Genomic DNA, 24,069 nt, shown 5'->3' with positions numbered 1-24,069 from the left:
AGTCTGGAAGCCGTTTTCATTCTGCAGAAGCTGGGCATATTTCGGAAATGGCACTGCGATCATCTTTGGATGGTATCAAGTCCGATAGGTAGGTATGCATCTGCAGCAAAATCAAGGACAGGGTTGGACTGATCTGCGAACCGCATTTAAATCTTGGATAATTTGCAACAGAGCAATGCTCATGCAGTCCCGATCCTATCCGCAAGCTACAAGGCATTGGATATCTGACTTGTTCAGTGATGAGAAGTTCGGGTACCTGATTCCTGCTGCAAGTCAGTCGTATGTATGGAGGATGTATGTAAGTTGGCGACACGAAGGCTGAGTTGCAATTGCAAGCATGAACTGCCCTTTTTGGGCTCTTCTCTATTCACCCCCACCTCGCTTGTTCATCCATGGAGTTGCCTCTGTAGCTTGTCTCCAACTTCTCTATCTGGACACTAGCATCGGGCTAGACAAGGGTTGGATCTTGCTTCTGACCCAACAACGCTGCGTTAATTGATCGTCACCTTGCACAACTCACAATGCCTTGCATTGCATTCACTCAGGAACCATCATGTCATGTAATTCTCAGCCCAGTCCAGTCGAGTCAATCATCGCGATTCATATTATGCTGAGAATGTGGATATGTCTCTCGGAGGATTCCGCATGATAATTGCACTGGGCCTCGATGGCTTGAATTTGCCCTTTTCACCAAATAGAGGACAAATCAGGCTGAATAGGGAATCGCTTTGAGTCTTCTGAAGCGCCAATTCACCATTGTCATTCGTCGTGCTCGCTGTGGAACCGCTGTGTTTCCAAACAAGGGCCCTAGTCGGAGTGTGACTGTCTCACAAGAAGAAAAGGACCCTGAATTTTCACAGACACAGATGGCTCCATTCTCTTTCCATGTCCCACGGAGCCGCTTTGATTGACTCTTGCCCTGAACCTGAGCGGTAGCCACTGGTCTTAGCGGAGTATTCTCTACAAGGACATGCTCGTCAGTAAAGACGGTCGAGGCCTCGAGAGGCGTCATTCTCAAGAGCGTTCAACGGGCGCCGGCGGCTTCAGAGTTGAGGAACCCAGTACAGGGAACAACCCCCAGTTGACGACAGGGGACCCAGGCAACCGAGAGACGCCGAGGCTGCTAAGTTCCTGGGGCACGATGATGAACACATTGAGCATAAGTGAACATAGCATCCCATTTAGCATAAGCATAGACCAGGCATTGAAACAACAGCGCACACGAGGCAAGCGGACAGGGCTGTAAAGATGACAAGGACGGATATCAAGATGTCCAGTGCAGAGTCGAGGTCGACCAGGGGTCGAAGAACGGCTCTGTTACAGTTGAGGCAGTTTTTCAAAACAACAAGAACCGGTTTTGGCGGGTGGACGTAACTTGGACCAAGATCCCAGTGGGCGGTTAACGTCATGCCTCAGGGCACTCAAGGCACGCACGTACAGCTGGAGCTCCAATGCTAGATCCCCGGAATAAAGACCAGCAGCACGGTTGTCAATTGTGCGAGTTTCGGCATGGGAAATGCCTGCCCCAGGTGCCAAAGCTGTGTGCTATTCCTAGCACAGAATAAAGACCCGGCACCAAAGAAAGGGAGGCGACATTTTGACATTTGAATTGGAGCAACAGAATGGAGACGTTGGGGCCTTTTACTTTTTTCATCCGAGACACAGACATGATAGTGTGATTACAAAGATGCTGAATTGAACGTTTGGTTACGAAATATGGAAATTATTATGGACTTGACAGCGGTCTTGCCCAAGGGAGGGAGATTTACCTACGCAGGGAGAGATAGCTCATGGTGAGAATGAAGCTGTACCCATAGCCGTAGGACAGTCGACTCACAAATCACTCTATACATCTGACTCGTTTCTTCGTTCCGACCTGACACATCTTACACATCCATATTAAATCTCTACCGCCAGCGTCACTGTCGTTGTCGCTGTCTCAACCGAGTCGCGGAGGCACGTCGTAGTTCCGAGGTCCTGGTGGCCAACGAGCATCGAGATTCTCAGACAAGAGGCGTTCACGGTTCCTTTGTCTGAGTTATATCGAGCTCCTCACGCCACTGGAGCCGCTGTTTCTGGCGGAGCGACAACTGACAAAGAGCTGACGTGACTTGACTTATTGTTGTCCAAACTCGAGGTTGTTTATCCAATCCCGAAGCGACGGTGATTTTTGGCACGACACTAGGACATAGAAGCTGCAACAAGCCACAGCAATACAGGCTCGATTGATCACAGTTAAGTGCTCAGTCTTTCATCATGAGGCTTGAGAAAGGCTCCGGAGTGAGAAGTGCTGTTTCTGGGTCTTGATTGGTGTGAAGACCTGTTTGGCTCAGAGCGAGAGAACAGATACCTACCTTAGATAACACTGCGTTTGACTGTATATCGTCGTTCGATTAATTGAGCAACAGGCATTTTGTTACGGAAACAGAGAAGTATACTATGTACCTCCACTTTATCTTTGAACCCTTTTAGGTAGTGACTTATTGTGGATTGTTTTCGAGGTTGATCTCTTTGAGACTGCCCATCAATATGGCTTCAACAAAGTCTCAGCTGCAGGGTGAGTTTCTTTGTTCAACGTTTATGCAGGCAGCGGTGTCCATGCTTTGGGAATATTTGATTCTCCTTTTCTTGTCGCCATTCTCGTGATAACTCATCTCCTGTCTTGTCTTCTCATTCATGTTACTGGGACGACGCATGGTCATGGATCCAGCTGTTGAATTAACATATCCAGCGTCGCGGGTCGGGAGGACGCATGGGTGTAAGTATACTTTATTACACATGTCGATGCCCTCACCGCTTCTTATCCTAGGGGGATGATGTAACCCGGTTGGTCGGTGCATGGCTGATGGCAGAGAGAAACGCATTGAGCAATTGTGTAAGATATCCATCGATTGGATGTGTTGCGTGCGTCAAGGCTGACCAGGGGAATGGGTGTCGAAAATAAACGGTCGATCATTCACGCAATGGGATCAAGTTTGTCGATATATCTGTGCTAAATCGAGATGAACAAAGACGATGAGATAGTCTATCAATAGCCAAGAGTCGAATCTCTTGCGATATGAGTTTGAGACAATACCAGCAAGTAGATGGCGTTTATCGCTGTCATGGAAGTTTGTCGAGTATTCATCGGCAACTGTTTAATTTATCATGACTCTATGGGTGGTATTCTTTATGCGAACTGGAACTGCCCTGACGTTTATGTCTGTGCAATGGATCCATAATGGTAAATGGAAGCTCTAGAAGCCGGGAATGCACATGACAGAGTCGAAAGACACAAATGTCAATCAGGATGCCTTACCTTACCCAAGACGCTATCAAAGGTTATCCAAGGAAAGTAAACAAGATTATCTCGTCTGCCAATCGAGCAAAGTCTGACAGAACCAAGTTTGATGCAAAACATCCAAATTCAACTGCACATCATCCAATTCAAGGCACAGCTTCACAAGTATAGCATAGCATAGCTCTGCCCTGCCCTGCCCTGCCTTGGCCAAGGACAAGCTCCCGCACGGTACCTTAACTGAGGTGCTGCTTGACCTTACCATACTACGTAAAGTGCCTATAATGCCCTGGTCTTGTTCTGTTAAGCGCCAGACGAATCCAGGACAAGGATGGCCCCAAAGGTCCAAGGTGACATCCCCACCTCCGCTGAGCAACCGCGCGCTGTCCTCCGGGGCGACGTCCATTCAGAATCGAAAGATACCTGGTAAGTGGGCAGTAGACCGGCTGGGGAGGGGACTGGCGAGAGATGTGATTTGCTTCAGCAGTGCAGGCCTTTGCTGCAGGACGCAAAACGACTTACGGGAGCTCTGTTGTGCTGCCCGGTACCTTGTGCCTTGCCTTGAGGCCCTGAAGGTGCAAGTGAGAAAGTGAGGTGCCCACCGAAGGCACGGCATCTATCCAATGGGGGATCTTGGTGGACTTGGCTCGACACGCCCCTTTCATACCCTCACACCTCTCCCTTCATTGCACTGGGCGTGCAGCTTTCGTCCACTAAACTCCACTGTAAGTCGGTGCTCCCCAGCGACCCCAAGGCCCCAGCACGCTCCCAAATCACCCCTAACAACCTTGGTGGGAATCGCCTGGGAAAAAACTCCAACCAGACAAGCCTTTGCCTGGACTGGGCTTGGTTGAATCCATTCAAAAGGCTTCAGCTCCCGCATTCACATCTTCACTTTGCTCCCCTTTCCCACCCATCCCGTCCGACAGTCTCTCCAAAAGGCAAATACGGTTACGGCTAGCCATCTTTATATCCAACTTAGACAACCGCTCGTTCTTCTAATCAATTGGACCCCATATCAGTCCTTCTTCGATCCAGCCAACAGCAGCACTAACTAGCTTGAACTCGAAGCCCACCCTCGGATATCGAACAGGTTCTCACCAGTGGTCGATATAAAGAAAAAAAAGGGGAAAGCATTGAAAGACAAGAAACACGGGGGAAATACAATTCTCGTTCTTGGAAAAAGGCTTTCTGTCTGTCTCGGTGTGCTAGTTTTAGCATTACGGTACTCAGTAACCTTATCTTTTCCTTGGTACTAGCATTGCCTGTACTGTACTGTGCGTATTTGAGACCTGTGCGATTTGGTCCTCTGGTCCTCTGCCATCCGCTCAGCAACGCCCACCCCTGGTCAATTTGGCACTTGGTCTGGCTCAGCTTAACCATCTCGATCCCTCTCGAGATAGACTAAGACCTCGACGTCTTCTCGACTCAACTTGACTCTTCGCCTCATAATCGTAAAGGCGACGACTCTCCCTGTCGTCGGACGCATTCACGATTACGTCTCTATCGAGTCTTGTTCGCCCCTCTTTCAAATGTCATTCGAACGATTATAACGACCGTCACACGCTATCGTCGAAACCCCGCCACGAGCTAATCTCCCATCATTCATCTAATACTTGGTTCGCCCACGAGTCGATTTTAATACAATTCAATCTGTACAAACCTTGGCTTCAAGGCATTTGCCCAGACGCTCGTTCGATACCGTTATAGAGGTGTTACTGCAGCATTGACTTACTGCAGAACTACCTCTCCAGTCCTCCATCGCCGTGTCTTCGATATCGAGTAGCTCTTAGTAGCTGACGTGCTTCGACAGAACTCGATTAAACCCGGGTTCCCTCGAATCGTCCCGCTGCTTCATTACCATCATTCACAATGGAAGCCTCTTCACCTCTGGCGGCGTTACACCGCCCGTCCATGCTCCCTAGTTGGGGTAGTCGAGATGTCTTTCGCGGGCACCCTCATTACTCTACATCATCTGTCACATCTGCAAGCATGAGTCTACGCGAGCAAATGCACAAGCATTCTGGAGACTATTTCAACGTCAAGGACGTACGAGGCTCCTCGCCCGCTGCGAGTTTGGCTGCTGATCTTTCACAGAACTTCCGACTTGACAGCGATTCGAGGTTTGTTGCGGCGCCTGGTAATCGGTTTACAGTGTCTTGGCTAACATACTCCCAGTCCTCAGTTCCCCACTCCCAGAAGAGCACTCTTCACTGCTGGCATGATGGGCAGCTTGGAAGGTCGCGGTGAGCAAGACCAACAAGGTCTAGAACACAGAACCTCGTGGCTAATTGGCATGTTCCTACAGATTCAGTCACGACTCCCCCATTGCCATCCTCGTCGCCCGCCCCACTGGCCGAGCTCAAGGAGTTGATGGAGGTATCACCTCTGCCTCACAAGACACCTTTCTTCACCCAGTTCGAGATAACTTCTCCAACTCCGGGGACTACACCAGCCGCTGACGATGAAATGGTTCTTGATTCACCGGCTCCTATCTCTCGGCAGTCTTCCTTGGAACCTCCCAAGCCCATCATGGCTGAGTCAGTCTCATATTCCCACATTCCTCCTGGAACTCCAACTGACGTCTTTTAGAAACCGTAGAATAGCTGTCCCACGAAGACCATCCCTAACCCGGATGAAGGGTTTCAGTACCACGGCGGTACCGAGTCGCCAGGCTGACACGGAGCTGCCTCCGTTCCGCTTCGGTGCTGGCTCTCGCCTGAACCATACCAGCTCCAACCTGTCTCTCAGCGAATGTTTCGAGTCGGCATCACCACCTCAGGAGCGCAGACCCGCATCTGCCAACAGCCCATGCCCTGGTCTTTCTATCGGCCGCACTAGACCCCAATTCCTCAACTTCAATGCATGCTCTCGCAGCAATGGCTCTCCTTCCATGAACTCACATTCCCGGCGACAGTCCAATCCCTTTCTCAGAAATCGAAAGCAGTTCCGTCGGTCATTAAGCATGTTCGAGCATCCCGCTGACGTAATGAAGAGCAATTCAGAGGGAGAGGAGACCACATCCTCCGCGCTTCAATCGGTTATGGATGTAGAGGAGGCTCAAGAGCCCGTCCTCCCCCATTTCCTCTTGGAAGACCCCACCGATACCATTCCTCGCATCACTCGAGAGACACTCGTCGACGTCTTGGATGGCAAGTACAGCTCCCACTTCGACCAAAAGATTGTGATCGACTGCCGGTTTGAGTATGAGTACGAGGGTGGCCACATTGACGGTGCTGTCAACTACAATGATAAGGACCTGCTCACAAATCAGCTCTTCCAGACTCCTATGGATGGACGGACGCTTCTCATCTTCCACTGCGAGTACTCAGCCCACCGTGCCCCCCTGATGGCTCGTCATGTTCGATCTGAGGACCGCACTGTGAATGCTGAATTCTACCCCAAACTTACATATCCCGAAGTCTACATTCTAGACGGTGGATATTCGGGCTTCTTCACTGAACACCGGGGTCGTTGCTATCCTCAAGAATACGTTGAGATGTCCGATGAGGCTCACCAGCGCACTTGCGAACGCGAGATGGGCCGATTGAAATCTCGTAAAGGTCTCAGCCGTGCCGCGACTTTTGCTTTTGGCCAACGTGAGCCTTGTGTGGACGAGTCACCAACTGCTCCCAGCAGGCCTCAGTCACGAAATCTTCATGCACCAATGTCCCTCCTTGGTGCCTCCCCTATGATTGGCGACCGATCACATGCTCGCCGTATGGCCTCTTATTAGACGTTTTGATCTTTACGACTTGGTCTGTTTTGCACGTGGTAGAGTTGGACTCTATCGGTGCTGGTTTCACCTTGTCTGCTACTTCTGGTCTATGGTCATTCCTCTCTACCGTCTCCTCCCAACAATGTTGTCAAGGGGATCCTTCATTCTATCCCATCCACTTTGATGAATCCAACGGCCAATCCGACCGCGGCGCTTCAAAAGCCAGTAATATATGCTTTGGTCTGCTTTGACAACTTGTCCTTTCAACTAATCTTCACTACGATTAATCATTCTCATGCTCATAGCACCACCACGACCGCAACGACTTCTTCGCTTTTAGATCACTGACACGAGTTCTCACTCATCGACTTATTTTCCTTTTTCTACGTTTTACGCATCAGCAGACAGACCCATTCATGGTTTTCAACTTTTCACGCTTTACATGGTCCAATGATGGAACCTCATTCACCAAGGAGCCAACTTACTCCCATTCTGCATTAGGGCGCGCATTATTCTTTCCTTTCTTTTCACTCAACTGCATCTGCTTTGGCGATTTCCGGACTTGCATTTTTGGCTTCTAAAACGTGTCTCGGGAACAAGCTTTCCCCGACGACTGTGGCGCTGTTCGCAATAGACATTTCGATACCAGATGTCTCGGCCTCTCAGTGGCTTCACCCTAGGGGACACAGAATACCCCTTTTTACAGAAGCCATACCGTGGCCAGGCCCAGCATGACTCGCATCTGTCACTCGGTACCCTATTCGACAGTCTTTTTGATACCAGTATCCTAGAATCATGGATACCTACCTATAACATCCCATCTGCGCATATTGTCGCACCTATACCCCCTGACCTTACAAAACGGGAATGGTTCACCTCTTTTTTTTTGTTCTTCACTACATATTCAAACAAACCCTTCCCGCAAGAGAAATGTTGGGAAGATGGGAATTACATATCACCCTCAGGCCTGGAATGTATTTATGTTCTGTCCGTAATAGGCACAGGCCGCAATGTCGCAGTATCATGAAAGATTGATACTGCGATACTTTCTGTAAATCTAGCTGGCGGAGCAGCAAGATGCACATGGCTGGCGAAAAGTGGTTTTGCTAGTTGTGCATCACTTGACATTGAGGAGTACCCCTGGCTAGATACCTGAAAATCGAGGGACAAAACAGTTAAAAGTTAACGTGCTGCTTCTTGACGTGATTGAGTTTTGTCGCGATTTCGCGAAAGGGCGTGACATCAAATGCTGGTTCATATGGCTGCGAGGGCTTCTAGTCAGTCAGACACACCGTATTATTTGATCAAAGAGTCAATTTCTCGATACAGTATTGCGTAGTCGTCTAAGACGGGCATCTATTACGCATCGCTATTCAGAGCCTCTCAGACCAGATGGGAAAAAACAACGGCCCCTTAAATGAAGAAATTTCACCCAAAACCCGTTCTTTTAAACGCCGCCCATGCATCTGATATAGTATACAAAACCGAAGAACTCAAGTGGCAGCTTCTTCACCCTCTTGAAGTGTGAAATCCCATTCCTTGAACGCCGCCCGAAAAGCCTCGACGTCTTTCGTCTCCTCCTCAACGGTCTGTTCACAATCCTTCCATACCAGGCGACTTTCAAGACCAAGAAGCTTAGCTAACACACGACGTCCGAATTGAAGATCGAAGCGCATGTCTGAGGGCAGAGGCATGACGAGGGCTTTGCCCTTAATACGGTCCTCACCATCGTCCGCCCAGAGCCATACGCGGAAGAAGTCACCCCCTGACTCGGCCTGCTGTTCGAGCGTGAGCTCCCGAGCGGTGAATGCTGGAAGAGACTGATTCTCCGCCTCGACCTTGAAAGCGGCTTCCGCAACGCCTTTGCGAACGAGATCGGCTGCGAGAGGCATTAGTTGCCAGATAAGGTGAACATTGCGCTCTCGGCTGATCTCCCACGTCACGACGCCGAGCTTGTGTGAGCTCTTGGAGGCAATCATAGCCTGAACAGCTTCTCGGAATCGTGTCATTTCGTTGTAGGTTTTTGCGGCTTCTCCTGCTGGATCAGTGACAGGACCGATGCTAGGTATTGTAGGGTTGTGTGGTAATGGAATGATGATCAAGTGGCCTGGAAAGGCAAGGCCTTGCTCTGCAAATGTGTTCGAGGTTGGCAAAGGACCTTTGGCCGTGGAGATGTAGGCGTCGTCGCCGATACTACAGCACATGTGGGCCGATAGGTTGGGATTGGAGAGACAGAAGTAACATCGATCAGGACCCGGAGGTGGCGACCGATGGCGCTGCTTCTGGCGTCGGCCTCTATGGCCTCTGTTGTTATCATCGCCCCCGTATCGGCTGTAAGAATCATCCTTCGGTGCACGCTTCTTAGTCTTAGGGTTGAACGGCGAGGCTGTCGCGCCGGGGGGTACTGAAGCATCTCCTTTGTTGAGACTAAAAGCGTACAAAGACTTTGCTTTGGCGTCATTGCCGAAAGGGGCCATTGAAATGAAGCGAGTGATGCAGGTATTATCCGTTTCCTTCTCGGTGGGGTGAACGAAAGCCTCTCGTTCGTAGAAGAAGGCTTCTGGTGAAGTTGTTAAGTGATAGCGCGGTTTGAGCGCTGCACATAGTTCTGCAACGTTGTCCGAAACGGTGAGTGACGCTTGGCTTGTGGGATCGAGCGCAACCTGAGAGCCAGTCCAGACACTTGCTGGCCATATTGACGTCAGGAGAATATCAGCGTTGTTCGCGCCGCGCAGGCTCTTTGCGTCATCCGCTGTGTGGAATGGGAGGTGCTGTTCCTTAGATAGTCCTGCAATGAGGTTGGCATCCAATTGGCCACCCAAGACGACAATCCTCACACCATCAGATGTCTTGGTAATGCTGCGCTTGCCTAGGAAATGTAGGTTCTCGCAGATCTCCTCCTCGGCTTCAACCTTAGCAGCAATACGAGGTGGGAGTGGGTGGGTTCCAATGGTGAAATAGGTTGGTAGAGGGACTTCAATGGCCCCATCTAGAAGCGCATTCACAGAGTCATCGTCTTGGGTTGCGCTGAAGACATCGCCAGTGAGGATGGCCATGGAGAAGCTGTTTTTGGTGTGTAATGTCGCTAGCTTCTTGAACGCCGGTTCAAGCTGGCCATTGAGGCTGCCCAAGACAATACTTCATGAGAATTGTCAGTCCGTACAAGTGAGTAGTGAGTTGGCATCGTAACCTACATTTTTGGTGCAGCCATCTTGGTTGTGGTTGTGGTATAGTGAGGTTATCACGATAACTTCTCTCTCAGGCAATGGATGAAGAAGCTATGATGAAAGTGCATACAGAAGCGCGTTGAGCTTAAGAAAGATAAGAGGATGCGGCGCGCCTATGATTGGTCATAGTGGGGCTTCCTGCATTAGCGCCGCCTTATCGGTTTTACCGCCCATCAGCCGGCAAAAAAGTTTTGGAGGGACGCATTTTCGCAGTATGTGAAGCTCTTTTTCGCACAAGATCTGGATCTTCAAGTCTGAGAATTTTGTCCTTCCACCAAGTCATACCGCCAAGATGCCGTCCAACTCATCAGGGCGCATCACCAAGGCGCGGAAGAACAAAAATACAACACCCCATCAAAAGAACCACCGATGGGAGTCTTTTACTACGAAAATATCCAAATTCAACTCGCTCCAACCATTGCGAAAGGTTCGCCGCCATGACCTCGATACCGAAGACCTTTCCACCACGACGTCCTATTTCCAGACCGGGCTTCAGAAATGGGGAGAACTCAATGTCTCGAAACCTTTTTCTGCGTTCAAGACCAAGGTCTGGCCGCTATGCGAGAGCCTCCCGCAACTCCTCCATTTCGAACAGAGGATAATGGACTTGTTGGCCGATTTCATAGCAGGACAGGATAAGGAAGCTCTGGAGCCCCTTTTAGACCTTCTCACCGCCTTCTCGCATGATCTGGGAGTTCGATTTGAGAAACATTATGGCAGGAGTTTGGATTTGATTGTGGCTATTGCTGCGAAGCCCCAAGATGTCGATGTTATAGAGTGGACGTTTGGCGCCCTCGCCTTTTTGTTCAAGTACCTGTCAAAGCTTCTTGTACCAGACTTACGACCAACCTTCAATGTCATGGCGCCCCTTCTCGGAAAGTCACGACACCCTCCCCATATTGCTCGATTTGCGGCTGAAGCCCTCAGCTTCTTGGTTAAGAAAGCAGCAGCCCCCTCACACCGCGAGACAGCTTTGAAGCGCCTGGTCGAATGCGCGCGAGATGATCTTTTGAGTATCAAGGATGACCGCCAGTTTACCTTGTACAAGGACGGATTGATGAATATGTTTGCTGAAGCAATCAAGGGTACTGATAATATCATCCACTCAACTGGCCCGGCTGTTTTCGCCGCTCTCGTTGATGCAATTCCCGAGGAGGAGCGAACTCTCACCGAAGACACCACTTGGACCGATGTCGTCTGTGGCGTTCTCACCAGTGTTATCCACCACGCGACTGCTGATACTTTTGGAGATTTCGCTACCGGAGTCCATGAGACCATTCGAGCCAACATGGAGCGTGTGTCTCCTGCTGATCGCCAGTGGCAAGCAGTTCCTCTCTTCCGGATATACGGCACCATGGCTGGTGTTCGGAAAGGAAATCGCCTTACGGACTGGGCACCACTTATCAAGAACTTTGTCGAACTGTTATCTGAGGTTACTAAAGCTGGTCTGGAAGTACCACATGATGCCGCAAGTGCTGTTTGGAAATTTGTTATCGTCAATATTGCCATTGTCTGGCACCATGCACCTATTGATGCATTGATACCCCATATCGTTCCTCTTACTCAGTCACTGAGCAGGGAGCCCTTCATGAAGTGGTTCATCCCCTTTTGCTCTTATTTCTGCGAGCTGGATGCCCAGCGCTTTGGAAGCCTCTTCCGTAACGATTTTCAAAGGTGAGTATTCGAGATGAGAGAGGCTTTTGAATATTTGCTGACTGTGTTAGATTTATTGCGAACCACTGGTCTGAGGAACCTAATGAGGACATGATTTGCATTCTGTTACCAAAGATGATTGAAACCCGTGCTTTTCCACCAGCTGGTGAAAAAGACAGTTGCAGAATGCCACAAGGCTGGCAGGATCAGATTGTCTCCAAGTTCGAGCGCCTAGAAATCTCGCCATTTCCTGAAAGGGGGCCTTACAACAAAGATCCTCAAGTTTGGCGGGATAGATGCTTGCCAAAATACTCGGCTCTTCTTCAGATACTTGAGTTGACGACTGTTCACCCATCAACAAATGCTCGTATCGCCGAACTCCTGCTCCGGAAACTCAAGCTCGCCCTTCGCCCTTCATCTACCCTGGCATCCGATGAAGTTCATTTCATTGTTGGTCAAGGATTCCATGCTTACCTTCGTATGAGCAAGGCCGCCGGCTCCGTCGACATTACCCTGAGCCCCCTGCTCCGAGCTGCAGTTCCACGTTTCTCCCAGTCAGTAAGCTTTCTGCATGCCTATCTCGCGTACGAAGAGATCCTGCAAAGTAAGGAGATTGCACGGAGACAAGACAGTACCAGTAGCGATAGCTCATCCAGTGAGGAGGATCCGGTGACTTCATCATTGATTGAAAACCTGAGTTCTCCATCCCACGATCTGAGGCTGGCGTCCTTGAATTTGCTGAAGGCACTTAGCCCGACGCCAGACAACTGGAACGCTGTCGAGACCATGATAGAGACCGAGGAGACTCCGTTAAGTCTTGCGCATACAAGGACAATCGCCATGCATCTTCGCAAGCTAGGTCAGAATTACGCTTCGTTTGAGGAGGGCTCTTGGCTGCAACGAGCTGTGCCTGCTTTCTTGTTTGGTATGCTGACAGTCAAGCTGTCGCCTGTGTGGGATGATTCGGTGGAGACTATGAAGCAGATCACACAGACCAAGGCCGGAGAAGAGGCAATCTGCGAGGTTGCTTTCCGCTGGCTGAAGATTCCCTCAGCTCGCTGGGGTCCCTCACAACCTGAAACCCAAAGCTCGCGTCCCGCATTCGTTTCCGACTTTGAATGCACCAACGTGCGTCGACTTGAAGAAGTCGCAGCCGAGGTGGAGAATATTATTGATCGCCCTGATGAGTTGATGCTGCAGAATTTCGACGACAAGCAGCAAACTGCGGAAACAGCCGCTGGAAACTCTAGGTCTCGTGCGCTGAAAGTGTTTAACGCGATTCCCTCAATTGCAGAGAGGAGATCGCGGCTCCTTGTGCCGCATTTCTTGGCTTGGGCGAGTGAGGACCGAACCCCTGATTCAGCAAACGATCAAGATGTTTCCGAGGGTGCCACTTGGTCTCTCGCCGATCGCAAGGCTATGCTCAGTGTCTTTTCACAGTTCATCAACCCCCGGGTCTTGTACCAACATGAAGAGGTTTATACCGCACTCATGCAATTAATGGAGAATGGTGATGTTGAGGTCCAGAAGGTTACCCTCAAGGCCATTCTCGCCTGGAAACAGGAGGCGATCAAGACCTATCAAGAAAACCTCGAGTTCCTTCTAGATGAAGCTCGTTTCAAAAACGAGCTCACAGTCTTCCTTCAAGATGAGAACGCAATCAAGCCAGAGCACAGGGCTGATTTGATGCCTGTTCTCCTTAGATTGCTTTACGGTCGTACAATTTCCAAGAAGGGTGCAGCAAGCGGTAGGCATGGCTTGCAGGCCACTCGGCTGGCAGTCCTTCGGAACCTCAGCGTCGAAGACATGGGGAGCTTTTTGGACATTGCCACGGGTAAGCTGAAAGATGTCAAGGTTGTCGGCGCCTCAAAGACGATCTTCGAGGAGCCTATCCTTCCCATCAGGAAGCAAGTTGGTTTTCTCAATATGATTTCCTCCGTCATCTCAGAGCTTGGCACCAACGCCACGCCCTATTTGGATACACTCCTCAATGCTGTTTTGTACTGTCTTGTTTTTGCCTGCCGTCAACTCAGCGCACAGGGTATGGGCCCAGAGAGCGAAGAGGAGGAAGAGAAGGCCAGCACGCAGTCTCTTCTCAGGGTCATTCGATCAACTGGGTTAAAATGTTTGATCGCTCTTTTCCAAAACGCTCAATCTTTCCAATGGGCACCATACCAGGATATCATTCTTGAGGATGTTGTGGCCCCAAGGTTAGAAAATTTGCCCAGCGAGACAACACAGGGGGTTTCCGGCATGCTGCAACTTTTTGCTACTTGGTCTGTTCTCCCCAGAATTGCACTATTCCTTGCACCACATAGCAAGGTTCCTGAGGGTATTCTTCCCAAAGTTATTGAATGTCTTTCAATTGAGAAGGGTAAGGATGAAGTCAAAATTCATGTTCTTACTATAATTCGAAACTTGATCAAACTTGCTACTGCGCCTGCACAGGAGTCTGAGTTCAATGAGGTTATCAAAGCAGACCTTCTCGACACCAACTCGAAAACAATCTTGTCACAGATCTCTACTGTTCTGGATATGTCCGGGATTAGTAATGACTTAATGGAGGCCTGTGTTGAGACAATCCTGACTATGGCTCCTATTGTTCAGGATACCGAGGACATTCAAGCCGTGATTGAGATCTCCATCTTCCTTCTGAACCAACCTCCACGGAGAGTCAGCCCCAAGCTCAAGGGCAGAATCCTGCTCATCGTTGAGCAGTATGTCACTCGTTCCACTGCTTTTGAGAACCAAGCACTTCTCGACAATGTTTATGACACTATATCGTCTCTTTTCAGTTACTTCAAAGATCGCGAAAACAGACAATCTCTTTCAAGGGCCATGCTGGCTATTGCTGAGAAGGATAACAGCCTCCAGGAAGTTGCTGGTCTCTGTGCAGCTCTCAATTCTTTCAAAGAGGGGCGAATCGATGAGCCGGATTATGACAGACGCCTGGCCGCTTACAGTGCAATCTCGGGCGATCGGGAGACTCCATTGACCCCAAAGCAGTGGCTACCTTTGCTTCATAACTTGACTTATCACATTCGAGACGATGCTGAGTTCGGTATTCTTTCGTCCAACTCGGCCGATGGACTTCGGCGGTTCATTATGGATGCAGCGACATGCTCTTCTGAAATTTCGAGGGGGAGATTTGACATTCATTTGAGAGGTGTCATCTTGCCTGCTCTTTACGCCGGAGCCCGGGAGCCATCCGACACAGCTCGACGAGAGTATCTTCGAGTTATGGGTCATCTCCTATCAACAATGCCCGAATGGGAACCTGTAGCTGACCTCAGCGCATTGTTGAATGATCGGACCGAGGACAGCGCTGAACTAACCTTCTTCTTTAATATCTTAAGTCCTGCAACCGCAAGACAGTTAGAGGCTCTGCACATTTTAGAAGCAGCCAACAAGCAGAAGGAGATGGGAAGCCAGAATCTGGCCCAGTTCTTTATCCCACTCCTTGAGCACTTCATATTTGGTCGCGCTGATGGAGTTGATGACCATGGGCTTGGTGCTCAAGCAATTATCACCATCGGTAATCTTGCAAGCTCTCTGCACTGGAAACACTACCGCACCACTCTCCAAAGATACATCGGCTATGTTGAAGCCAAGCCCGAACAACAGAAGCTAACAATTCGACTTTTAAGCAAGGTCGCTGATGCACTTGTCGACGCAGCTGAAAATGAGCCGCAGGAGCGCATGGAGATTGATGAGGTTGATGCATCGTCATCAGCCACCACCAGACTCCCCCTCACTATTCCGACGGCGGAGAAATTGAGCATCGAGGTTACTAATTCCTTCCTGCCCACGCTTGTCAAGCATCTCCACGAAAAAGACGAGTCGGAAGTCAGCTACCGTGTCCCCGTTGGCGTGATCATTGTCAGACTTCTGAAGTTGCTGCCCTCGGACCAAATGGACCAGAAACTGGCTGGTGTCTTGACTGATATTAGTCACATTCTTCGCAGCAAGTCTGTCGAAGCTCGTGATATGGCTCGAGACACATTAGTCAAGATTGCTGTTATCCTCGGCTCCTCGTACTTTGGCTTCATCCTGAAGGAGTTGCGAGGAGCTCTGACCAGAGGTTACCAGCTCCATGTGCTTTCATACACCATGCACTCCATTCTGGTTGCAATCATCCCTATCTGCTCTCCTGGTGATTTGGACTATTGCCTTACCTTTGTCGTAACGGTCATCATGGATGATATTTTCGGTGTCATCGGCCAAGAGAAGGACGCTGAGGGCTATACCACCCAGACCAAGGAGATCAAGAGCAGCAAGAGTCAAGACTCGATGGAGCTTATAGCCAAGAACGCTTCGATCAGTCGGCTTATCGAACTGGTCAAGCCACTGCGCGCGCTTCTGATGCAAAAGGTTGATCTCAAGATGGTTCGTAAGCTTGATACCCTGATGGCGCGTATTACGGCCGGACTTCTGCAAAACCCTGCCGCCGAAAGCCGCGATACCCTTGTTTTCTGCTATGAGGTCATTCAGGACGTCTACAACTCTCAAAAGCCTGAAGTTGAAGAGAAGCTGGACCCTCGAGTTAAGAAATACCTTGTTCAAAAGGGTGCGAAGAAGAGCGGCGATCGAGGCAAAACGACTAAGCACACATACAAGCTAATCCGCTTCGCGGTGGACATTTTGAGAGCAATACTGAAGAAGCACGATAGCTTGCGAACCCCTACCAACATTTCCGGATTCATTCCCATTCTTGGCGATGCTATGGTTGGTGGAGAGGACGAAGTGAAGATCTCAGCGTTCCGACTACTCGCTGTCATTGTCAAAGTGCCATTCCTTGACGATGAGGGATCCAAGTTGTACAAGGTTGCAGTGAAGGAAGCAACCAAGAGCATCTCCATGGCAGTCTCTACCACAACCGACCTATCTCAAGCAGCTCTCAAAATGCTAGCTGTTGTCCTTCGAGAGCGTCGTGATGTTGTCGTGAAGGATGCGGCGGTTGATATGCTCCTTGCCAAGTTGAAGGACGATCTCACTGAACCCCTTTACCGCCATGTCACATTCAACTTTCTGCGGTCGGTTCTGGACCGACATCTGGAAACCGCCGCCGTTTACGACACTCTGGACTATGTTGGCATAGTTATGATCACCAATGATGATAAGGACACTCGTGACCTTGCTCGAGGTGCCTTTTTCCAATTCATTCGTGAATATCCCCAGAAGAAGGCCAGATGGGCTAAACAACTGAACTTCATTGTTGCCAATCTCAAATACGAGCGAGAGGGTGGCCGGCTATCTGTCATGGAGATTGTTCACCTGCTTCTTATGAAATCATCAGATGACTTTGTACAAGAGATCTCCTCCACATGTTTCCTTCCGCTATTCTTTGTCCTTGCCAATGATGACAGCGAGAAATGTCGAGTTGCAGCTGCTGGACTACTAAAGGAGATATTCCGCAAGGCTGACAAGGAGAGGACTCAAACTTTCCTCGGACTTGTGCGAACATGGCTAGATCAAGACGGAAATGAGGCAGTTCTCAAGCTTGCCTTCCAGGTTTTCGGCTTCTATCTAGAGTCCGACGAAAATGCATCCAAGAACAAGAAGGATTTCAAGCTCGTTCTAGGAAAGATCAGCAGCGTCATTGAGGCGGAGGATATTCGAGAGGCCGATGGAGAACTCTTAGACGCGGCACTTGAAGTCATCCGGGTCTCGTTGTCTGTGTTCCCTGACAAGATTCTGTCAAGCAGCAGCGAGAAGATGTGGTCCAGCATCTTGAGATGCCTGTCACATCAATCGACTTCGGTCAAATTGTCATCTATTGGACTGACAAGCTCATACCTGGCTGATTTTGCTCAGCAAGCCAGTGACGTAGCGGTTGGCGAAGCAGTGGTCGGCAGCCATGGTCTTACACTTGATTTGCCGAAGGTCCAAAATCTGGTGAGACTTGGTTTGGGTGTCTTGGCGACTCGAGACATTGACGAGAAGCTCGGAGCGGAAGCTGTCCAGGTCCTTGCTTTCTTGGCTCCTCGCCTCCCTCTTCGACCTGTAACTGAAGGGGAGAGGTCTGACGATGATGTCGAGCAAGAGCAGCAGAATGAGGAGGACGAGGACGAGGACGAGGAAGAGGAAGAAGAGCAGGCTGAGGGGACACAACGAAAGACTGATCTTCAACATCTGTTCTGGAAGATCTCTCATATTATTCGACGAGAGATCCCCCCTAGGGCTGCTGCCATCACACCAAAGGTGGCTGCGATGGAGCTTCTTGAAACAATTTGCCGGAGATCTTCAGCCGATCGCCTGCGACCATCTTTCAAGACAATCCTCGTACCCCTTCACAATCTTACTGACCCCTCCATTGCACCCCCTTTCTCCAACGATGAACTCTTCAAGACGAAACACGAGGCCCTCAAGACAAGAGCGCAGATCCTCATGGATTCCCTGCAAAAGAAATTTGGTACGGCTGAGTACTCGAAGCAACTTCTTGCTATTCGAGAGGAGGTGAGGGCCAAGAGAGAACAGCGTTCAAGCAAGAGAAAGATTGAGGCACTGGCACAACCGGAGAAGTATGGAAGAGATAAGAGAAAGAAGTTTGAGAAGAATAAGGAGCGCAAGAAGACTCGATCAAAGGAGCAGAAGGTCATGCGACAGTCTTTCAAGCGGTGGTGAGGACGATGAACGACGTTGCATCAACTGGCGTTGGGGATTCTTGTCATTAGGTAGATTGTTTCTCGGCGTCATGATCTGGACATATAGTAAAAGTCATTTGTAGAAGAAGACGAAAGGAAAATTCAGCCATTACCAGTTGCAACTTATTCCACTATCTCTCCACGCGAGGGCTACCTATCAGTTGGAACAATATAATTCTGATAAACCAGTCCTGCATGAGCTGGACTCGTATCTTTCTTGGGGCTTCCAATCCAATCCAATCCAAGAATCAGATATCGGCCTCTGCGCCAGCCATCAGTACACCAGTCTCCATCCGACGCCCGGGAACAGTGGTATGGAATCTTTACACGGAATGACGTCTTGTGCTGATACTACGACCTGTGTTCATCAGCATGCTTGAGTTGGACCAGACATTCGGAATTCCGAGCGTTCAGCATCGTTGAAGCTCGTCATAGTTAGGAACTCCGAAGTCCCACTCCAACCCATCTTGAACAAATACACGAAAAGGGGCTTGACAACGGATTGATTCCGAATCAAATAAATCACAATGCAACATAGGTCTACCTAGACAAGGCTCAAAACTCATCAGAACAGCATTCCCCTACACCATACAACTCAATCATGAGCTCACAAGGAGAAGATGTCTGTACAACTATCACTGCGCGGAAGTTGTTACGCCAAAGGATAGAAGCGGGTGGTTTCATCCTTGCTCCAGGTGTACACGATGGATTCTCTGCGCGCATTGCGCTCGAGGTTGGATTTGATGTCCTGTACATGGCTAGTCTGCTATGCTTTGCTATCAAAACTTGGACTGACGAGTATAGACTGGGGCAGGAGTCACGGCATCCGTTCACGGATGTGCTGACCTAGGGATCGCAACACTGAACGACATGCGGCGGAGCGCAGAAATGATCGCCAGTTTGTCACCATTTACGCCTGTCATTGCCGACGCGGACACCGGATACGGCGGACCAATCATGGTGGCACGTACGGTTGAACAGTATTCGCGCTCAGGTGTCGGGGCGCTACATATCGAAGACCAGGTGCAGACCAAGCGATGCGGTCATCTCGCTGGAAAGGTCCTGGTGGACTTGAAAGAGTATTTGGCCCGTATACGGGCTGCCGTGCAAGCACGCCGAAGGATTGAAAGCGATATAGTCATCATTGCACGAACAGATTCCATCCAGAAGCATGGATATGAAGAAGCACTGGCAGGCTCCGTGCTGCACGCGATGCTGGAGCTGATGCTGCTTTCCCTGAGGGTCTTTGGTCGGTCGAAGAAGCGCGGCGGATGATCGCAGATCTCGCACCATGGCCAGTTTTGCTGAATATGGTGGAGAATAGCGTCACGCCGAAAATCTCAGCTAAAGAAGCAAAAGGCTTGGGGTTCAGCATGATGATTGTGCCGCTGGCCACGCTGGCTCCGGCTTATACTGCAATCAAGGCTGGTCTGCAAAAGCTGAAGGAAACAGGTTTAGCAGATACCGAGCTTACACCACAGGTGAAGATACAAATACCCGCCCCAGAATCCAGTAATCTAATACTGCAATAACAGGACCTATTCCGAGTATGCGGGCTCGATGAGTCGATGAAGATTGATGAGGAGGCTGGAGCTTCCAACTTTGAAGGTGGCGTGGACTGATACGTCCTAGGATGCCATGCTACGCTCGAGGCTGGCTATCAAAACGTTTTGCTTAGAAGACGCTGTATGTAGCTCCTTGAAGTATCCATGCTCTGTCTACCCAAGATAGTCAAGATCCAGAGGGAAGTTCCAGTCCATGTACACCTCGGGGAAGTTGGATGATCCGAAGCTGTCGCCTACAGGCGCAGCTGTCGAGTTCCAATACGTGCTGGCATCTGTGGCACCCGTCTGGACAGATTCTGGCGCAGTCCTGTTCATGTCGTATGGACTGCCTTGCCCGTTGTACTCGACTCGTCACCACCAAAGAGAGTCAAATACCACGCTCATAAACTATGGTAGTTAGGTGAGTAGACCTGGGGGCATCTTCTCTTGCACGTACCAAACGACTACGGATCCTCAGATCCAGCCCATTAGCCGTAGTAGTATCCATCGAATCGCTATTTGACCACAACTGCGAGAGGATCGTCCCATACCTCTCATCAAGGTCGCCGTGTTGCATGGAACGCCTTTTGACGAATGATATCGCCTTGAATAACGACTGTTGAGCATCACGCAGGTCATCGTACTCTTTCAGCTGGCTCCTGACTAGTCGTAGGATGCAAAACGCCGCTAGCAAGGCCATGCGCGTATAGTAGTTTGAAGCATATAACGCGAAGTCCTGCATGGCATCTAAGCGAGGCACGGCATCAAGAACTTCTGTGGCTATTGAAAAGGTTGTGATCAGGCCTGGTCTCTTAAAGTCATGACTCTGTAGGAAGAAGTAGTAGGCTGATATTGCGAGACGGGTGCAGCACCGGGTACGGTAGCCTGGTAAGTCAATTAAATTCAGTCCAATGACACTTTACTTAAAGTCGGCTCACACATACATAAGTCATCACGGAGAGGAAGTGGGACGATTTCCACTTGTTCACTGAAGATCCTGATTAGTGGTAGCAACGACTTACTGCCCTCGCCCTGCTCGTCTATGATGTCGCCAAATGCTCTAGTGGCATCAATTAAGATGTCGTGGCACTTGATGCGGTAATGGAATGAGGCGTCCACAATCTCCTCGAGCCTGGTTTTCCTCTGGTAGGGCTTGGATTCGGAGATAGAAAGATATGGGAGGCCATCGCACAGGCTAGTAATATTCACGTTGAGCGAGTACCATAATTCTACAGACAAGAGAACTTACGCTTGGAATACTAAACAACAGTTGAGCCATAGATGAGCCCTAATATCTCTGATCTCTTTGGACAAAGAAGTATGCGTCCTTGCAAAGTCTTGCTCGTGACCGTTGACGAAAAGCCCATTCTGAACAGCGAGAGAATGGGCTGTGCCTGCATACACATGTGAAGGGGTCTTTCCACATTGTGTCCACTGGTAGAGGCCAGAGACACAGAATCAGGGAGCTTTTAATAATTGGAATAGGGTTCGTAATGTGTAAAAGGGGCTGGAATGTTCCGCCTCTGATGTGTTGAACAGCTATCCGGTGCAGCTTCGTGGCATGCTCCAAGCGCCTGGAGCCTGTGGCAATTATTGTCCAAAACAGGAGGGAAGACTCTTTCAAGTACGATTCGCAGTTTACCTCGTTTTCATTCAAGATTCCAGGCAGGAGCTTGCTGTAGTGGTTGAAGAACCTAGCATTTTCAGTTGGTGATCCATTCACTGTGTGTGGTAGACAACACTTACCGAGCAAAGCAATCGTCTATCTGTTTTACCGCAATGCCCTCCCGACCCAAGATTTCAGAAAGTGATGAAGATCGGTCTGACTGTACAGCATATGATGGGTCAACTTCAAGTGATGGCTCCGCAGCGGTATAGATCAAGGCACTGCTTGAAGTTCCTACAGCCGTGCGGTCAGACCGAGCTGGCGAAGCGTCCACAGTAGCCTCTGGAGCTTCCACTATATTGTTGCATTCTATGTGCATGCGTTTTCAACGTGAACATGGCTGTCCGGGGTGCTGATACAAGCCGCACCTCAACTGCAAGCCATGAATTAGCAGATCTCAATTGTCCTGGGCCCAAGGAAGTCTTGAACCTTCTGTCGCCTGCAACGAGCACAGGCTTTCATGCGACTTGTCATATGCATGATTGACTCCTCTGAAACTGCTGGAGGCAGTTTGACAAGGGCCGCCGTATTGCCCGAACGGTTGACTTATGAATTCTGGGTCGGGGGCTGGGACAACTTCCCCACGATCAGCGGGCATTAGTTATGTATGTACGGAATTCCGACTGCGGATTCTTCGGCAGATCGACGCTGGGTTTAAGTTTCAGGCATATTGTTTTTACTGGAAACAGACTAGAGCATAGAGAAACGGAAACTTTATTATTCCCAATCCAACGTCCATGTGTAAGCAGCACAAGACGGCCATAGCTGAATATCATTCTGGGCTTCACCATATCAACTCACTCAAACAACATACCGGAACCCCCTTGGATGATCATCGCCTTCCATTCCTACACCTACGCCGGCATCCTCAATCATTACTCTGTCCAGTCGCTTATTCTCCCAGCGAAGTAAAAGTGAGTAGGCTATGCTAAGTAGCACGACCAAGGATGTAAACCCACAGGAGATCCAAGCACCCTTTTGATAGTACGGTCCCTGGTCCTTGGGGAACATGTTCGTGCCAACCAAGGGCCCAAACTGGCCCAGCATAGCAAAGATTGCCCACCCACCAGCGCGCTTGCTCTCAGTGTGGTGTACACTGGAAACCCATGGAAGAAGAATGCTGATACTGACAAAGATTTGCACACTGAGGAAGACTCCGGCGTATCGAGCAGCAAACCCCCTCGGAAACACCAAGAAGGCAGTATCCTACTGTTGATACAATCGCAGCAGCGGCCACAAAAGGCCCACGCAATTTAGCGCGGTCGCTGGCAAAAGCACATGCTAGAATTGTGACAAAGCAGAGAGCGTATGGGGGAGCGGACAGTCCATTGCTTTCTTGGTGGTTGAATGTACCCATTTCGGAGATGATAGTCGGAACGAAGAGAGGCAGCGAGCCGAAGCATACGTTGCAGGAGAAGTACATCAAGCCTGGTACATAACCTAGCACAATGAGTCATCAGCCCGAGCATGTAAAGAATAATGGAACTACTCACTCCGCCAGTCCAAGAATGCTGAGCGCCAATCTGCCCAGCTAACCCCTCCCGCTCCCTGTGAGTCGACAGTTTGTCCCCGTCCAACACACTGCCAGGCAACCTCTTTTTCTCTGTCGGTGAGAAATTTGGCGCTCAGAAGGTCGTCCGGGAGATAGAACCGTGCCAGGATGGCAACGATCCATACTGGTAACCCTTCAATGAGGAACAGGCATCGCCATGGCGCAACTGAGCCCCGAACACCCAGAATAGCATATCCCAAAACGCCTCCATATGCGTTTGCAAGGGCAGAGCCAGAGAGGAAGATGCCTTGGCGGAAGCCAACTTTGTCTCTGGGGTAGAAGAAGAAGGACAGATATAGAGGCACCCCGGAAAACATGCCTTCGAAGCAACCGAGCAGCACACGCAGGGCGACCAGACTGGCGTAATTGGTGACAGCGGCTTGACATGCTGATATAGTCGAAAACCCTATAGCAGAGAAGAAAACCCAATTATGACAGGACTTCTTTGCTCTGTCACCCTCTCAAAGGTATCCTGCTGAGCCTTTTCTTCAGACATGATAGATCGTTGAGGTCTTGATGGTATTTGCCTTGACACGTGCGTAGTACCAGACAGTTTCTTGACAGAAAAGCTGGGTGGCCTACATCAAACTCTCTCGCCTATACTCGCGGTTTTAATACTTCCACAACCTGAAAGCAGGGCGGTTTATGCGAACCTTCAGTAGCCTCGAGGATCTGTCGGGGTGGCATGGAGGCAGTCTGAGGGTAAGATACGACTCGGAACTCCGATGTTGACTTCCCCCAATGCATGCGCATGGTCCCAGGAGATTAGCATCAGTCTAGTCAACCGC

General features: G+C 49.9%; 6 protein-coding genes across 9 annotated transcripts; 3 read left to right on the top strand and 3 right to left on the bottom strand.

Moving 5' to 3' along the window:
* Nucleotides 1-324: 324 nt before the first annotated feature.
* On the bottom strand, nucleotides 325-1,897 carry FOXG_17887 (uncharacterized protein). Its single transcript, XM_018397889.1, has one exon. The coding sequence runs from the start codon at nucleotides 1,010-1,012 to the stop codon at nucleotides 707-709; it is 306 nt and encodes a 101-aa protein (XP_018232491.1). The 5' UTR covers nucleotides 1,013-1,897; the 3' UTR covers nucleotides 325-706.
* Nucleotides 1,898-4,076: 2,179 nt separating this feature from the next.
* On the top strand, nucleotides 4,077-10,140 carry FOXG_00489 (uncharacterized protein). Of its 4 annotated transcripts, XM_018376863.1 has the most exons (6): nucleotides 4,077-5,326; nucleotides 5,375-5,400; nucleotides 5,456-5,523; nucleotides 5,586-5,817; nucleotides 5,870-8,582; nucleotides 8,660-9,832. In XM_018376863.1, exons 1-5 carry the CDS (start codon nucleotides 5,150-5,152, stop codon nucleotides 7,011-7,013), a joined length of 1,647 nt encoding a protein of 548 aa, XP_018232490.1. In that variant the 5' UTR covers nucleotides 4,077-5,149; the 3' UTR covers nucleotides 7,014-8,582; nucleotides 8,660-9,832. The 4 variants fall into 4 exon arrangements, with proteins under 4 accessions (XP_018232490.1, XP_018232489.1, XP_018232488.1 ...); XM_018376862.1 differs by having other exon boundaries at nucleotides 5,870-10,140; XM_018376861.1 differs by having other exon boundaries at nucleotides 4,077-5,400.
* Nucleotides 8,256-10,270, bottom strand: FOXG_00488 (uncharacterized protein). The gene is made up of 2 exons (XM_018376859.1): nucleotides 10,190-10,270; nucleotides 8,256-10,133 (listed from the first exon to the last, which is right to left on the bottom strand). Exons 1-2 carry the CDS (start codon nucleotides 10,204-10,206, stop codon nucleotides 8,489-8,491), a joined length of 1,662 nt encoding a protein of 553 aa, XP_018232486.1. The 5' UTR covers nucleotides 10,207-10,270; the 3' UTR covers nucleotides 8,256-8,488.
* A 158-nt stretch (nucleotides 10,271-10,428) lies between these two features.
* FOXG_00487 (uncharacterized protein) lies at nucleotides 10,429-18,683 on the top strand. Its single transcript, XM_018376858.1, has 2 exons — nucleotides 10,429-11,896; nucleotides 11,947-18,683. Exons 1-2 carry the CDS (start codon nucleotides 10,515-10,517, stop codon nucleotides 18,497-18,499), a joined length of 7,935 nt encoding a protein of 2,644 aa, XP_018232485.1. The 5' UTR covers nucleotides 10,429-10,514; the 3' UTR covers nucleotides 18,500-18,683.
* A 437-nt stretch (nucleotides 18,684-19,120) lies between these two features.
* Nucleotides 19,121-20,141, top strand: FOXG_00486 (methylisocitrate lyase; the record flags this gene model as incomplete). The annotated part of the gene is made up of 4 exons (XM_018376857.1): nucleotides 19,121-19,252; nucleotides 19,324-19,768; nucleotides 19,819-20,000; nucleotides 20,055-20,141. 4 exons carry the CDS (start codon nucleotides 19,121-19,123, stop codon nucleotides 20,139-20,141), a joined length of 846 nt encoding a protein of 281 aa, XP_018232484.1.
* A 96-nt stretch (nucleotides 20,142-20,237) lies between these two features.
* On the bottom strand, nucleotides 20,238-23,777 carry FOXG_00485 (uncharacterized protein; the record flags this gene model as incomplete). The annotated part of the gene is made up of 11 exons (XM_018376856.1): nucleotides 20,238-20,426; nucleotides 20,521-20,843; nucleotides 21,086-21,258; nucleotides 21,313-21,497; nucleotides 21,706-21,739; nucleotides 21,810-22,023; nucleotides 22,343-22,377; nucleotides 22,544-22,825; nucleotides 22,875-23,169; nucleotides 23,223-23,669; nucleotides 23,723-23,777. The coding sequence occupies 11 exons, from the start codon at nucleotides 23,775-23,777 to the stop codon at nucleotides 20,238-20,240; spliced, it is 2,232 nt and encodes a 743-aa protein (XP_018232483.1).
* Nucleotides 23,778-24,069: the final 292 nt, after the last annotated feature.

The sequence above is a fragment of the Fusarium oxysporum genome, chromosome 1 (assembly GCF_000149955.1).
Source record: "Fusarium oxysporum f. sp. lycopersici 4287 chromosome 1, whole genome shotgun sequence".
Lineage (NCBI taxonomy): Eukaryota > Fungi > Ascomycota > Sordariomycetes > Hypocreales > Nectriaceae > Fusarium > Fusarium oxysporum.
The sequence above is the reverse complement of the archived record's forward strand: the minus strand, read 5'-3'. Positions and strand labels throughout refer to the sequence as shown.